This window comes from Dermacentor silvarum, chromosome 1, assembly GCF_013339745.2.
Source record: "Dermacentor silvarum isolate Dsil-2018 chromosome 1, BIME_Dsil_1.4, whole genome shotgun sequence".
In the NCBI taxonomy this organism is placed as follows: domain Eukaryota; kingdom Metazoa; phylum Arthropoda; class Arachnida; order Ixodida; family Ixodidae; genus Dermacentor; species Dermacentor silvarum.
This window is the reverse complement of record NC_051154.1, coordinates 320524385-320538021: the sequence shown is the minus strand read 5'-3', so window position 1 is coordinate 320538021 and position 13637 is coordinate 320524385. Positions and strand designations below refer to the sequence as shown.

The following is a 13637-nucleotide window of genomic DNA, read 5'->3' as shown; positions in this document are numbered from 1 at the left end:
GCGAAAAAAAAAAAACTTTTGCGCATGACTGCTGAAAGATGTTAAGAATTAAATTATTGGGTTTTCCGTGACCAAACCACGATCTCATTATGAGGCACGCCTAAGTGGGGACTCCGGAAAATTAGGACCACCTGTGGTTCTTTAACGTGCACCTAAATATAAGCACACGGGTGTTTTCGCATTTCGTCCCTATCGAAATGCGGCCGCCGTAGCCGGGATTCGATCCCGTGACCTCTTGCTTTCCAGCCCAACACCATAGTCACTAAGCAACCACGGCGGTTGCTGGGCGATGTGGTTTGGCATCATTCGGTAACAGGTCGATAAAATCCTTGACGTGCTGAATGAGTTTCCAAAATTCTAAACACTGATATTTGCACCACAGTGTGACTGAGTTAAATAATTGTATTGTTAAGTTTCCGTGGGAATTTGTACAATTCAATGAAGAAAAAGAATGCTATGCGTTTAAAAATAATCCCCTAAGAATGAGCGGCATATTTAAGCGTCAACTCGCATGCCTGTTATAATCAAAGTGTCGAACCACACCCTAACGAAAAAGCTTACCAGAACGGCTATTTTAGGCTAAGTGAACCCGAACCGTTATTTTTGGAATGTGCCTGAACCTGAACCGAAAAAAATTAATAATGGTTACCGGTTCGGCACGAGACGGTTCAAGCATATAAGGCGACAACAGGTGCTCAATAGTTTGAACGATTGTTCGAATAACTACTTACTCAATCGCCACACACTACTAGAAGATTAATACGACCCACGAGTTACTTTGTGTGAGAGAATGGGTATAAACGATGCTTAACTACAGTCACCTCGGCAGAGACGCCTGCTAATCTGAACCCGCCGTGGTTGCTCAGTGGCTATGGTGTTGGGCTGCTGAGCACGAGGTCGCGGGATCGAATCCCGGCCACGGCGGCCGCATTGCGATGGGGGCGAAATGCGAAAACACCCGTGTACTTAGATTTAGGTGCACGTTAAAGAACCCCAGGTAGTCCAAATTTCCAGAGTCCCCCCCAAGGCGTGCCTCATAATCAGGTCGTGGTTTTGGCACGCAAAGCCCCATAATCCAATCCATATCTGAAGGCGACCATGCCAGTTATTTTTGCTCCATCAACGTTGTTTCATGGATTCCGCACGATTGACCCTTCTGGTGGGGCTCCCAATTCGGCCGTCCGGCCAACTTGTTAATAAAGCTAGATAAATATGTAGAGCGGAAAAGACGATGTCCTCGATGAGGGATATCAACGAGTTTAGCTTTTTGACGTACTGTAACCACAACACTACGGTTACTAATGAGTGCATTTACCTTCTCAGTTAGCGGTAACCGCGGCTGCAAACGGCACGCGAAATCTGAGTTTGTTAGGTGGCATGGTTCAACACACAGTTGGTGCTTAGCCAAGCAGAGTAGAACGCTCTTCGAGTAGTAGAATTTCTTTTTGGCACAATGTGCGCAGTTGAATTATTTGTCCAAGCTTAGCCAACGCAAGACTACGCGCCACGTGCAGATAGCAAAAAATTTTAAGGTATTGTTGAGCACAAACCGTCTTTAATCATCGTTCAGAAGCATCAATGTGCTCACCTGCGTGTAAAAAAGCCGCAAACTGAGCGAAATGTCCAATCCTGGCTCCTTTATTTGCTACTGACTAGAAGTTTGAAGTTTTAATTTGAGAATTGCAGTGTGAATTTGCGCTGTCTTCGACCCCGTAGATCTCATACCACAGTTCGCTCTCCACCCGTCCAGTAGTAAAAACTGAAGCAAAACAAAAATTAAGTGATTCTGCTGCTGTCAAAGTAACGAGTGTGGAAGCTACTCAAACATGACGCTGACGCGGGGATTTCACTAATTACCTTCGTCTATAATATGTGCATGGAAATTACGCACTTTCTGTATAATTCATTCGTACATGTCTGTCTCCTCTTGATGAAACTTGAGAACGCGCCGTGCTGACAAGTCGATAGTACTATGCAGCATATCGGCATGGGGCAGGATAAAATGGACTGCACTGAACCTTTTTCCGAAATGGGTCAGGGCTGCGAACCGGTTCGCGAAACCGCTCTAATTTTTTAGATTGTACTATGCAGCATTGCGGCATAGGGCAGGTTAAACTGGACTGCACTGAACTTTTTCCGAAATGGGTCAGGCCTGCGAACCGGTTCGCGAAACCGCTCTAATTTTTTACTTCTCGAAACCAGAACTGAACCGGAACGAAATCGTAGCGCATTGAACCCGACCCCGAACCAACCAAGCATTTTTTTCGGTTCAACACCCTGGACTCCTTACACTTAACGCGACAATACTTATACTCACACATTTGCATAAGTGCTTGTAAAGTTTATGATCATGAGTTCTTTCAAAAATATATTTTATGCTCTAATTCACAACTCAATAACAACGAGCACACGGACACTACGAGCACGAAATAGCGGTGACAACTGAGTTTACATCAGACACGTGCATTTGCAGAATGCGATGGAAAACAAAGAATCCATCTCCAAATGATAACTGACACATGCAAAAGCGAGCATATTAGGATATATTGGCTTCACTTCGCGTTGCACGCAAATGTTCCCTCTGAATATGTCTGTCGTTGCCCCTCTGTTCGTCATTTATATTTATGCTAGTCATTCATTATTCGTACGAAGTCATATTACGCCATTAGCTTAATTACACATTTTGTTCCTTTTTTTGCGTAGGTGACATCCTGAAACTTTCTTGGATATATGCACGTACAAAGATATACAGAAAATAGCCGACATCACTGCCCATTAAAAAGAAATGAATTGCCTGTCTTCATAGTCGCTTTAAGTGATCTCACCTGTTTCAAAATGGCGTCGGTTAATTCGTTCACTTACCGTCCTCCTTCTTTCTATTAGATTCCGCTACCTTTTAGGGTTCGTGCGTTATGAAATATTTATACTTTCTACCTTCTTATGTACCTACTTGCGCTCATTCATAACAAGTTTTCATCTTCACAACACACTATTGCCGTTATTCTGGTGTAAATGATCTTACAAGATATGTTGTAGCATTGATTTGCGTCTGTTTTTCACTCTTGATTGCGACAAAATTTGTACCGCCTATTGTGGTTCTGTATAAGAGAAGTACCGGTTATCATCAACGATAGGGTATTCTCGTGTGCTTGATAAGCTCGTACTTCCATCATGACAGAAACTGGGAAATCCGTGTTCTCTCAACCCCCCCCCCCCTTCTCCCATATGCGATGCGTGAAAGGGTTCCGAGGTTGTTAAAATAGCCAAAAAATTACGCTGTTGGGGTGAGGCCACAGTGCGAAAAAGCACTGACCTTATTTTTTGTGACAAGAATTGTCCATTCTGAAATGGCAGCACAATCATTCAGTCAGTACTGATCTACGATGATCGTCCAAGTATGCGAATAGCCGAAATGCGTCATGTGTGAGGCGTCTACTCCAGCCGGGTTCCTCTCTCCCCCTGGACGCACTGCGCCTTCCGCCGGCGCCGCCGTGAAGTCCACGCATACGACGTGGCACATTCACAGTGACCCAAGTTGGCGTCAGAGGTTCATTGAAGAGCGGCGCATACTCACGTTAACGGCGCACATTTTCAAACTTCACTATCTTCGGGATCAGCCCAAATGTTTGATGGAATAGCTAGATAGCAGCCGGAAAGAAAACTGGTCCTGTCAATGCGCATATGGAACGCTATTCGCATTAAAAATAAAGGCTACGTTGGCTAGTAATGGAAGAAGGGTTTGCAAGGCATGCACACAGTAATAGTTTAACACGTAAATAAAAGCTTTGTACTTCACACAAGCCCTGATTCAGCGAAATGCAGAGATCTTACACAAGGCAAATCACGCGAGAGATGAAACCTTGCTGAAACCTTGTGAAACCTTGTCGGCGGTGCTTAGTAGCTATGGCATTGCGCTGCTAAGCTCGACATCGTGGGTTCAATCCTGGCCGTGATCGCAGCATTACGATGGGAGCGAAAACCAAAAACGTTCATATACTTATATTTAGGTGCGCGTTCTCTACGCAATGTTTGCGAAAATAATCCGGAGTCCCCTGCCCTCCCCCACGGGAGTGCTCGCAATCAGATCATGGTTCTTGGTGGTTCTTGCACTTAAAGCCACATAATTATAGTGATTTTAAATTCATCACACCTTGTAATCGCTGATATGTAATTTGTATTTCATTCTGCAGCTTTGTCTGCGAGCTAAATTACTCATTTTGTACTTGTTTTATTTCAGCCCATCATCAAAACCTTGGGTCGGTGGATAAATGAATTCGGCGATGTTTTTGGGTGAGTCATTCAGGATGGGACCGGTAGTGCATGAGGCTCTTTCGTCAAGCGGAGCGCAGTCATTTTCTGCAATTTTGTAGATCGATGGCATTCAGGCATTGTTTTATTTTTTGTACGGACGAATAAGTAGGATGAAAGTCGCATAACGCTCTTCGCTGCGCCGAACGTTCACGGCTGCCTCTATATGTAAGATTATAGCGTCCATGCGCATGCGTACTCCATGGCCACTGCATGGCGGAAGTCTGTGCTCGACGGAAGTAGTTTGGAAATTCCGTGTGAATACAGAGAAGGGTTCCCTTCCATTCAACAGCTTTCGTATGTTGCAGTTATGAACTTGCCTTCAGTATTGGAAATGTTCAATGACGATGGCTGAGATGACCTACTTTGGTTCAAATAGCGGAATCGATCGCTTTGAGTTAAAGTAATTGCACGAGGCGTTTCGTGTACCTAAACCAAGCTTTGAAGAACGTCGTACATATTAGGCGGAAGGCACCAACACAATATTGTTTCTAGTCGCCTTGAGTCAGTCAGAATATTTTATGAAGTGTGATTACGAACACAATCATTTAAGTTCAATAGTGCAAATTCTCAAATATCCGGTTTTACGGCAACAGTTGTAGTCGAGAAGTTGGATACAGTGCTAAGAAATACGAAATGAAGTTGTTTCAATGATTTTATAATTTACGTAATACTTTTTATTGAACTCTAAGGAAATCTCGCAAAATATCAAAAATGAACACATTGCCCGCTTGAGCGTCTGTATTTCAGCCTCTCAATCATGCGTCCCAAAAACAAAGCCCCCATACCCTTCAAAAAAATACCAGACGTGAATGTTTCTACCCATGTTCAGTGTTGGCCTGTCTCTTTTGCTGCCATGATCGGTTTACGTTTTCACAACGACGATGCAAACATTGCTACCGGTTTTGTGCTGGGCGCCGCGTAATTGCGATGGCTCAGTATATTTCTAATTTTTTGCTATTTCATGCTATTTGTTGAAGTAATTATATGGGCTTCGTTCTGGGAATCGTGATCGAGCACGCTACATGGCTACAATTCAGGGCCCCAATTCACAAAAACTTCTTACTTTAGAATTGTTCCTAAGAAAGAATTTCAGCCAGTCCAGATGCAAGACATATTATTGATGAGGTGGCCGGCCAATAGCAAAGAGCACTTACGAAAGGAAAGTTTTGTGAATCTGACCCCATATTCGCAGGCGCACCTTGACGTCATTTTTTAAATCATATTTCTTCAGAACCCGGAAAACTGAACGTCATGAAAGATAGCATCAATAAAAGCACTTCATTGAATGTTTCATAGCACACTCTACAACTTTTCAAGCACAACATATGCCTTAACACGTATATTTTAGAATTTCATCAGTTTAATTTAGCTAGTTCATACCTTTATTTTATGCATCATCTTCAACCTATATTCATGTCCACTGCAGGACGAAGGCCTCTCCCTGCGATCACCAATTACGACTGTCTTACGCTAGCCGATTCCAACTTGCGCCTGCAAATTTCCTAACTTCGTCACCCCCACTAGTTTTCTGCCATCCTCGACTGCGCTTCCCTTCTCTTGGTTTCCATTCTGTAACTTTAATTGTCCACCGGTTATCCATCCTACACATTACATGGCCTGCCCAGATCCATTTTTTTCTCTAATGTCAACTAGAATATCGCTTATTCCAGTTTGCTCTCTGATCCACACCGCTCTCTTCCTGTCTCTTAACGTTAGGCCTAACACTTTTTGTTCCTTCGCTCTTTGTGCGGTTAATTTTATTAACTGCATCTAAAAAGAGGCAGGTGCCTACAGCTGCTGCCCGCTATTCCTAATCTATGACATGATGAGAACTTCTGCTCAAAATGATGGTCAGAATAGATGCAAGGATCACAAAAAAGAACAATGACATCATTTCAAAGTTAGTGTATGCCGAAAAATCATTTTTCGCACAAAAGTATTTAGTCACAAATAAATGCTCCTGGGTAGTTCAAAACGAGGTCACTCTTGGTTGCCACATACCAAGCACAACACGCGCGAACACGGCCATAAGAGCAACAGAAACATGACAACACAATTAAACGCATAAGGAAATATATCTGCTATTACAAAAGAACAATATGGCCAAGAAAAATATCAAGATGGAAAAGAGAGTTAAAAGTGCTACAATCTGATTAAGTAACTCCGATATTGCTGATTCCTCCAAAAACTGTACTATTTCCCAAGTAACGCAAAATGTTGCCGTAACGTTCTGTGAATGTGCACAAGTGTCGGTGCATAACGTGTGCCTACATGCTGCTAATTTCCGCTTTTTTGATCGCCAGACAACGTTGGGCAGTAACGTTGTGGCAGCGTTGAGCAGCACATTCACGACGTTGACATAACGTTAACGGAACTTTCTGACAAAGTAATCTGGATGTTGCCTTATGTCACTTGAGCTTTCAGGCAACGTACGTATGTGACGTTGAAGCAACACTCAAATTACATTGCAGAATATTTATAGACATGCATAACACAGTGCTGTCAGCATGCCACGGCTGACAGCACCACCAACCCTTAAATTTATATTTTCTTGACAGATTATGCATTCTAGTAGTTTTCATGTTGCATATGCATGAAAATGTGAAACAAGAATTAGTGAAAAACAGCATTCGTTTACGCATATATCTCGTGTATATTACCAAGATATCTGTGTATCTTACCTTGTGGTGGTAATATACAATATATGTGACATTTAGGTCAGACTTCGAAATTGTTTGCTTTTTGATGAGTGCCCGTATTTCAATGGCAGAACACAATTTATAGTTCTTAATAACAGCACAAATACTGTCCTTCGTGACTTTGTAATGTACAAAAACACAGCACAGTATAACTGCGGTTGGATACTGTGTCCTGCCAAGCATCCAGCCAGTCTTTTTGCCTAAGCTTGCAGAGATGGCAGCAAGTGTGAAGGAGTCAACACAGCCCAGGGGGTAGAGTGACAAAGTCATCCAAGCACTGAAAGTCAGCCTTCACTTTTGCAGAGGATGGCCAGCAGAGCAAGTGATGCACACATGCTTCCCTCGGTAGCTTCACTTGCATCCAGAGACCTCACTGGTTTCCAAGTCAACAATGCGGTAACCTGCAGAGACATGAATTGCATCAAACTATAAAGTGTCATCTGAAAAACTGAAGTATGTCACTGGTTTCGAAGTCAATAATGCGGTAACCTGCAGAGACATGAATTGCATCAAACTATAAAGTGCCATCTGAAAAACTGAAGGCATTGAAAAAGAAAACTATATACTGGAGCCTACATATACATCTGCCCGTACTGATCACACATTAAAAGTGCGCGAGTTTGCTACCAGAATAAATCTTTTCAAGTATTCATTTTTCCCACGCACAATTCAACAATGGAACAAACTCCCGCAAGAAATTGTCTCCGCTCCCCTTTCAACATTTCCACTTGTCCTTCAAAGTTTCATTTCATCTCAGCCTGGACTCACATGAAAGTTATTGTTAACAGTTTCTTCTCCTTCAAGAGATTTGTGCTTATATTTGTGCCTGCTTCTATTTGTGCTTCTATTTGGGCTTGATTTGTGCTTGCAGGTCAATCTGTGCGATTTGTCCTAGCAATTTATTATTTTTTTGCCTTTGTTAATTATAAATGAAATTTCATAGTTGTTCTGTGGATAATTCCGAATGAGATGTCACCAATCTGCATTTTGCTATGTATTTGTATTTTTTGTATTTGAATGTTAATATTTCCCCCTACACTAATGCCCCACAAGGGCGCTGTAGGTACTGTAAATAAATAAATAAATAAATAAATAAATAAATAAATAAGCCATGTTTACTGTGAAAAAAGCTATAAAAATGCTTACAAACAACTTAAGCATCACATAACTGTGAAGCAAACAATAGTGACCTTACGCAGGAGAATAATGCAAAACATTAAAAGCAAATTTCAGTAAAACCTAACCATTATAGCAATAAGTTTGTACACAGGAGCAAGGAAAGCACAATAAACAATACCCACAACTTCCTTTATTGCGCTAAGCAGTTAAGACATTGGTATCAATATATTCCTTTAACATAAAGCTTCCTTGAAATGTCATGGCTGCTTGTTACGTCCAATTCAGTCTTGGAAGAGAACAATAATTAACAAATGAAGTGAATGCTCTACCACAGTACCAAAACCACATTTCATTCGTGATGAAAGAAAGTTCCAATGAGTAAGTGATAAATTTTACATGTTGGTACAACATATTGGTCAATTGCAGCACAGATATTGACGACAGAAAAGACGAGGAATAGATGTGTGCTAACCTTCCAACAAAAAGCTTTATTTTCGGCGACCTATGTTTATAGCCACCCCTCATCACAATGTACAAGCGTAATTGACATCCTTAGGAAGGTCAACTCTGTGTCTGATAAGTGTACAGATGCTGACACATACAGAGCCAAGTCGCACAATCTTTGCAGCCTCAATAATTTCACGTGTTGATCACTGCTTCTGCTGACAACAGTACACCGAGAAAACAATGGTGCACAGACACACAAACTGAAACAACATGCAAGCCAATTGTAACACACATTTTTCCTAACATTGTATGACTGTTCTCACAGTCGGTCATTGATGCACCGTCCTGTTTGACCTAAGTACTGTTTACCACAAGAAAGAGCGGTACACTACACCATGTTTTAACTTAGGTGACGAACGGATTTTTGTGCTTTTTGTTACACTCGTGTGCTGCGCTGCCACATTTACTTTGATTACACAATTTTATAAGCTTCTGAGGTGCAGAGAAGACAACTTTAACTTTGGAACGATCTGCAGTTTTCATGATACTGCAGCTTATGGATGTATGGTTTGACAGCCACTTTATGTCTGTCAGATACAGTAACCACATGGCAACCACTCGGCGCATGCGCTTTCAGAGTAAAGGGTCATGTGGTCACTGCATCTGACAGACAAAAAACTGGCCGTCATACCCTACATTCATAAGCTCTCACAATATCAAGAAAATTGCATATCATTCTAAAGTTGTGTAATCAAAGGAAATGTCGCATCATGCCACACATGTAACAAAAACACCTAATTCTGTTCGTCACCTGTGTTAGCAACAGGTGACGAACATTATTGTATCCCTCTTTGTTGTGGTAAACAGTACATAGGTCAAATGGGACGCTGTATCAATGACCTGCTGAGAGAACACTCATACAATGTCAAGAAAAACGTGCGTGACGGTAAGCTTGAATGTCATTGCAGTTCATGTGACTGCACCGTCGTTTGCTCAGTGTACTGTTTCCAGCAGAAGCGGTGATCCACTAACACGTGAAATAATTGAGGCTGAAAAGATTTCGCGACTTGGCTCTGTGTGTATCAGCACACCATCTGTACACTTGTCAAAGAGTTAACTTTATTCTAAAGGGTGCGAATTGCGCATGTTCAATGTGGTGACTGACGGCTATAAACATGGGTCGGCGAAAATATATCTTTTTGTTAAAAGTTGCCGCATGTCTGTCGTCTTGACTGTCTGTCGCTGCCTACATTTGCACTGCAATTCACCGATAAATTTGCATTGCATAGAAACTACTGGCTTGAATGACTATATAGGGAAATGGGGTAAATAGAGGAGAAAGGGAGAAATCACAAAAATGATCCATCCATGCTTCTGGTGTGTGAAGTCCAAGACGGAGTGTGCTGGTCTAGGCTGGTTGGTACATCATTACGACGGAACAAACCGCGCTAGAACGGGACGAAGTGAGTACGACAGACAAGGAGTGAAGTGTCGCGTGGACTGTAGTGTCGAATTAGACTGCAGACGTGAATTGTAGTGTCGACTGTTGTGAAGGACTGTAGTGTCGCGTGGGCTGTTGTTATTGGGTATTGTCCTTCTTTTTAAGTCCTAATGTGCAGCTTCAGATATGTCTACACAATGTCTTCGTAGCCTGCGGAACTCCCACAATAAATGTTTTGTCATCAGTCGAGTGCCTGAGTGGCATGTCGAGCAGGTAACTGGTGTTGTGGCACTTGCATCTTAGTTCGGCGAGTCCTCAGCTTTGTGGACTTCCATGATATAGTTCTGTGGTTTCTCACTATCGCAGTACAAGACGTTATGGCGTAAGCTTTTCTTGAAAAAAAGCCACTTAGCAAGCCCGTACTTTATCAGAGGATAGCTTGGGCGCGCCTTAGCGAAAAAAAAGAACAACAAAAGGCAGTTTTCTCGGCTACCTTCACAACAATACAACGAAAAATGACACATATATACAGTCAACACTTAGTAACTTGATCTCGGTTATTTTAACTTTTTACTTTTGAATGGACTGCAATGTCCAAACAAGAAACCACATATTTCTATGGAACAAAACACACTAATTCGAATGCATAAGCACGTCATTTTGGTGAATTCAGCCTCTACAGTGTCCCCTCATGCCAGCAGCGGCTACTAAGGTTTGAAAAACAAGAAATTCAAGAAACAGCTCTACTGCTTCTCTTGGTGTGAAGCTGTTTTACTTTGCTTTTACTTTGCTCTTATTTTTCAATACTCAATACAACGAACTACCTACCAGTTAACTACGTGTTCTATGTATTGACTTAAAGTGAAAAATAATGTAACTGGACACAGACTCGCAACTACTACTTGCATGAATAGGGATAGCCTGCCAAGAATATAACATGGGAGAGAAGAAAGCAAGCTTACTGGAAAACACTTCAGAACTGTTGTAACTGCAGCACAGTGAATACTGGCCTTCGTGTATCATTTCAAGAAGTTTAAGCTCATCCAATGTGTATTTTCCAGTGGCAGTTATTCTAGGAACAAGACAGGAATAATTGTGATTATGAATGTTAAACAATGGGAAGCACACTGAATGCTTACGCCTATGACATATTCGCCCACTACATATTGAATTTTTACATGCGCAGAAGCTGCACAAGAGTGTAGCATAATCACCCAAAATTCGGAAATAAAACCTACAACATAGGAAACAGTTTCAAAACCAGAAAACAAAAGAGTGATAAATAGAGAGTGTTCTAAGAAAAATTAAAATGTAACTTGCAGCTAAGCGATTGATGCAAAAAAATACTTAACATGAGGACATGTTAGGCCTAATTTTATATAGAATACGATAAGGTGTGCATAACAGCTATGAACACAATAAAACAGCAAGTTGCATAAATATCTCACATCTTGCGTTGGAAAGCTGATGGAGCATGCAGTCCTAGCGAGACTAACTACCTATCTCGAGGACAGGGACCTATTTCCCTCCACTATGCTGGGTTTCAGAAGGAATCTTTCCACGCAGGATGCGATGCTCCAGCTTAAACACCAAATCATAGACAACCCAGGCAGATTCAATAGAGCCATCCTCGGCTTAGACTTAAAGAAAGCATTTTACAGTGTAACACATCAGACAATACTCAGCAGCCTTAAAGAGCTAGGATTAGGAAGGAGAACATACAATTATGTTCGAGACTTCCTAACTGGCAGAAAGGCAAAGATCACCGTGGGAGACCTCATCTCGGAAGAGATTGAGATTGGTAGCGCCGGCACACCACAGGGGTCAGTGATATCACCGTTGCTGTTTAATCTGGCATTATCAGGATTACCAGCGAAACTAGAAGACATTGAGGGCCTTAACCACACTATATATGCCGATGACATTACCTTATGGGTAAAGGAGGGTAATGATGGGCAGATAGAACAGACACTCCAAAGTGCTATTGAAACAGTCGAACAATACCTAGAGGGAACCGGATTGGTTTGCTCGGCGGAAAAATCGGAATTATTATTGTACAGGCCAACTTGCAGGGGCCGTAAACCAAACAGCTACAGGGGGGCAGACAATGTAGAAACGGACATAGAATTGAAGACTGTCGATGATAAACCCATATCTAAGGTTGATAAAATCAGAGTTTTGGGACTGCTCATTGAAGCAAAAGGCAACAATGGAGCAATCATTAGGAAGTTGGAAGGGGCAGTATCTCAAGTTATGAGGTTGATCAAAAGGATAGCCAATAGACACAGTGGAATGAAGGAAGGAAACATGATCAGACTGGTACGGGCGTTCGTTTTCCGCAGGATCGTATACGTCGTACCCTACCTTAGATTGTACGCTGCAGAAAAGATTAAATTAGAATGCCTCATTAGGAAAATTTATAAACAAGCCGTAGGACTACCAATCCGCACTAGTACCGACAGGCTATTAGAATTAGGCCTGTACAACACAATAGATGAGCTCATAGAGGCGCAGCGGATAGCGCAGTATGAACGCCTTTCCAAGACCAAGACAGGAAGACACATACTAGAAAAACTAGGTATTGGGTACCAAAGTGGACATCCCGAATTGTGTCAGGGATACAATAACCGTTCCCCCATTACCAAAGAACATGCATCCCGTGTACCATAAAGGCAGAAGAGAAAGCAGAGCAATGGTCATACAAAAGAAATTTGGGAATAGTAAAGACACAGTATTTGTAGACGCTGCTAGATACAAGCACAGGCGCGGCTTTACAGCCGTAGTAATTGATCATGAAAAGAAGTGCAAAACATGCGTTACGGCAAGCACAGTAAACATCGAGACTGCGGAGGAGATCGCTATTGCGCTAGCACTATCACAGACCGAAGCGGACGTAACAGTCAGTGACTCTCAGGCGGCAGTACGAAATTTTGCTAATGGCCGAATCTCTCCTGAAGCACTACGAATCCTAATGGCAGGTACCAAAAGTCAAGAAAAAGATGTTTATTTAATATGGACACCCGCTCACACATCCACCTCGCCAGGACACAGCAATAATAATAAGACGGCGCATGACGTGGCTCGAGGGCTCACGGACCGAGTCACGGCCGATAATACGGCCGGCACCTTAGCGTCTCCTGAGAACGAGGATGGAGAGGAGTGGGAATGGAAGGATCGTATGACCAGATTTAATGACATCACACAACATTACCAATTGCAAAGGTGCATTTTCCCACCACCTCCCCGAAAGTTCAGCAAAAAGCAGTCTGTCGAATGGCGGCAATTACAGACCAGAACTTATCCGAACCCGGCGATCTCACATCTCATTTACCCAGATATGGGTAAGACAAATAAATGCAAAAACTGTGGTTCTAGAGCCAATCTGGAACATATGCTATGGGAATGTCGAGGCATAACAAACAATAATGGGGATGCAGCCTCTCACGATCGCCTCCGCGTGTGCTGGGAGACTGTGTTGCTCAGCTCTGCCCTTGACTATCAACTTTGGGCTGTCCAGCGGGCCGAGGAAGCCGCCAGAGCTCAAGAGCTCCTGGCCGTCACCTAGGCGGGACCATTTGCCCGTCCCACAAACTCGCAGGGCCTTTAAATAAAGTTATTTG

At 42.5% G+C, this 13637-nt stretch overlaps 1 protein-coding gene across 1 annotated transcript in view; it reads left to right on the top strand.

Annotated features, from left to right (window-relative positions):
* Positions 1-13637, top strand: part of LOC119437320 (cytochrome P450 3A6-like) — a 134707-nt gene that overhangs the window by 26151 nt on the left and 94919 nt on the right. The window contains exon 3 of the mRNA XM_037704374.2: positions 4238-4290. Coding sequence (XP_037560302.1) covers positions 4238-4290 — 53 coding nt within the window. The remainder of the gene's footprint in view (positions 1-4237; positions 4291-13637) is intronic.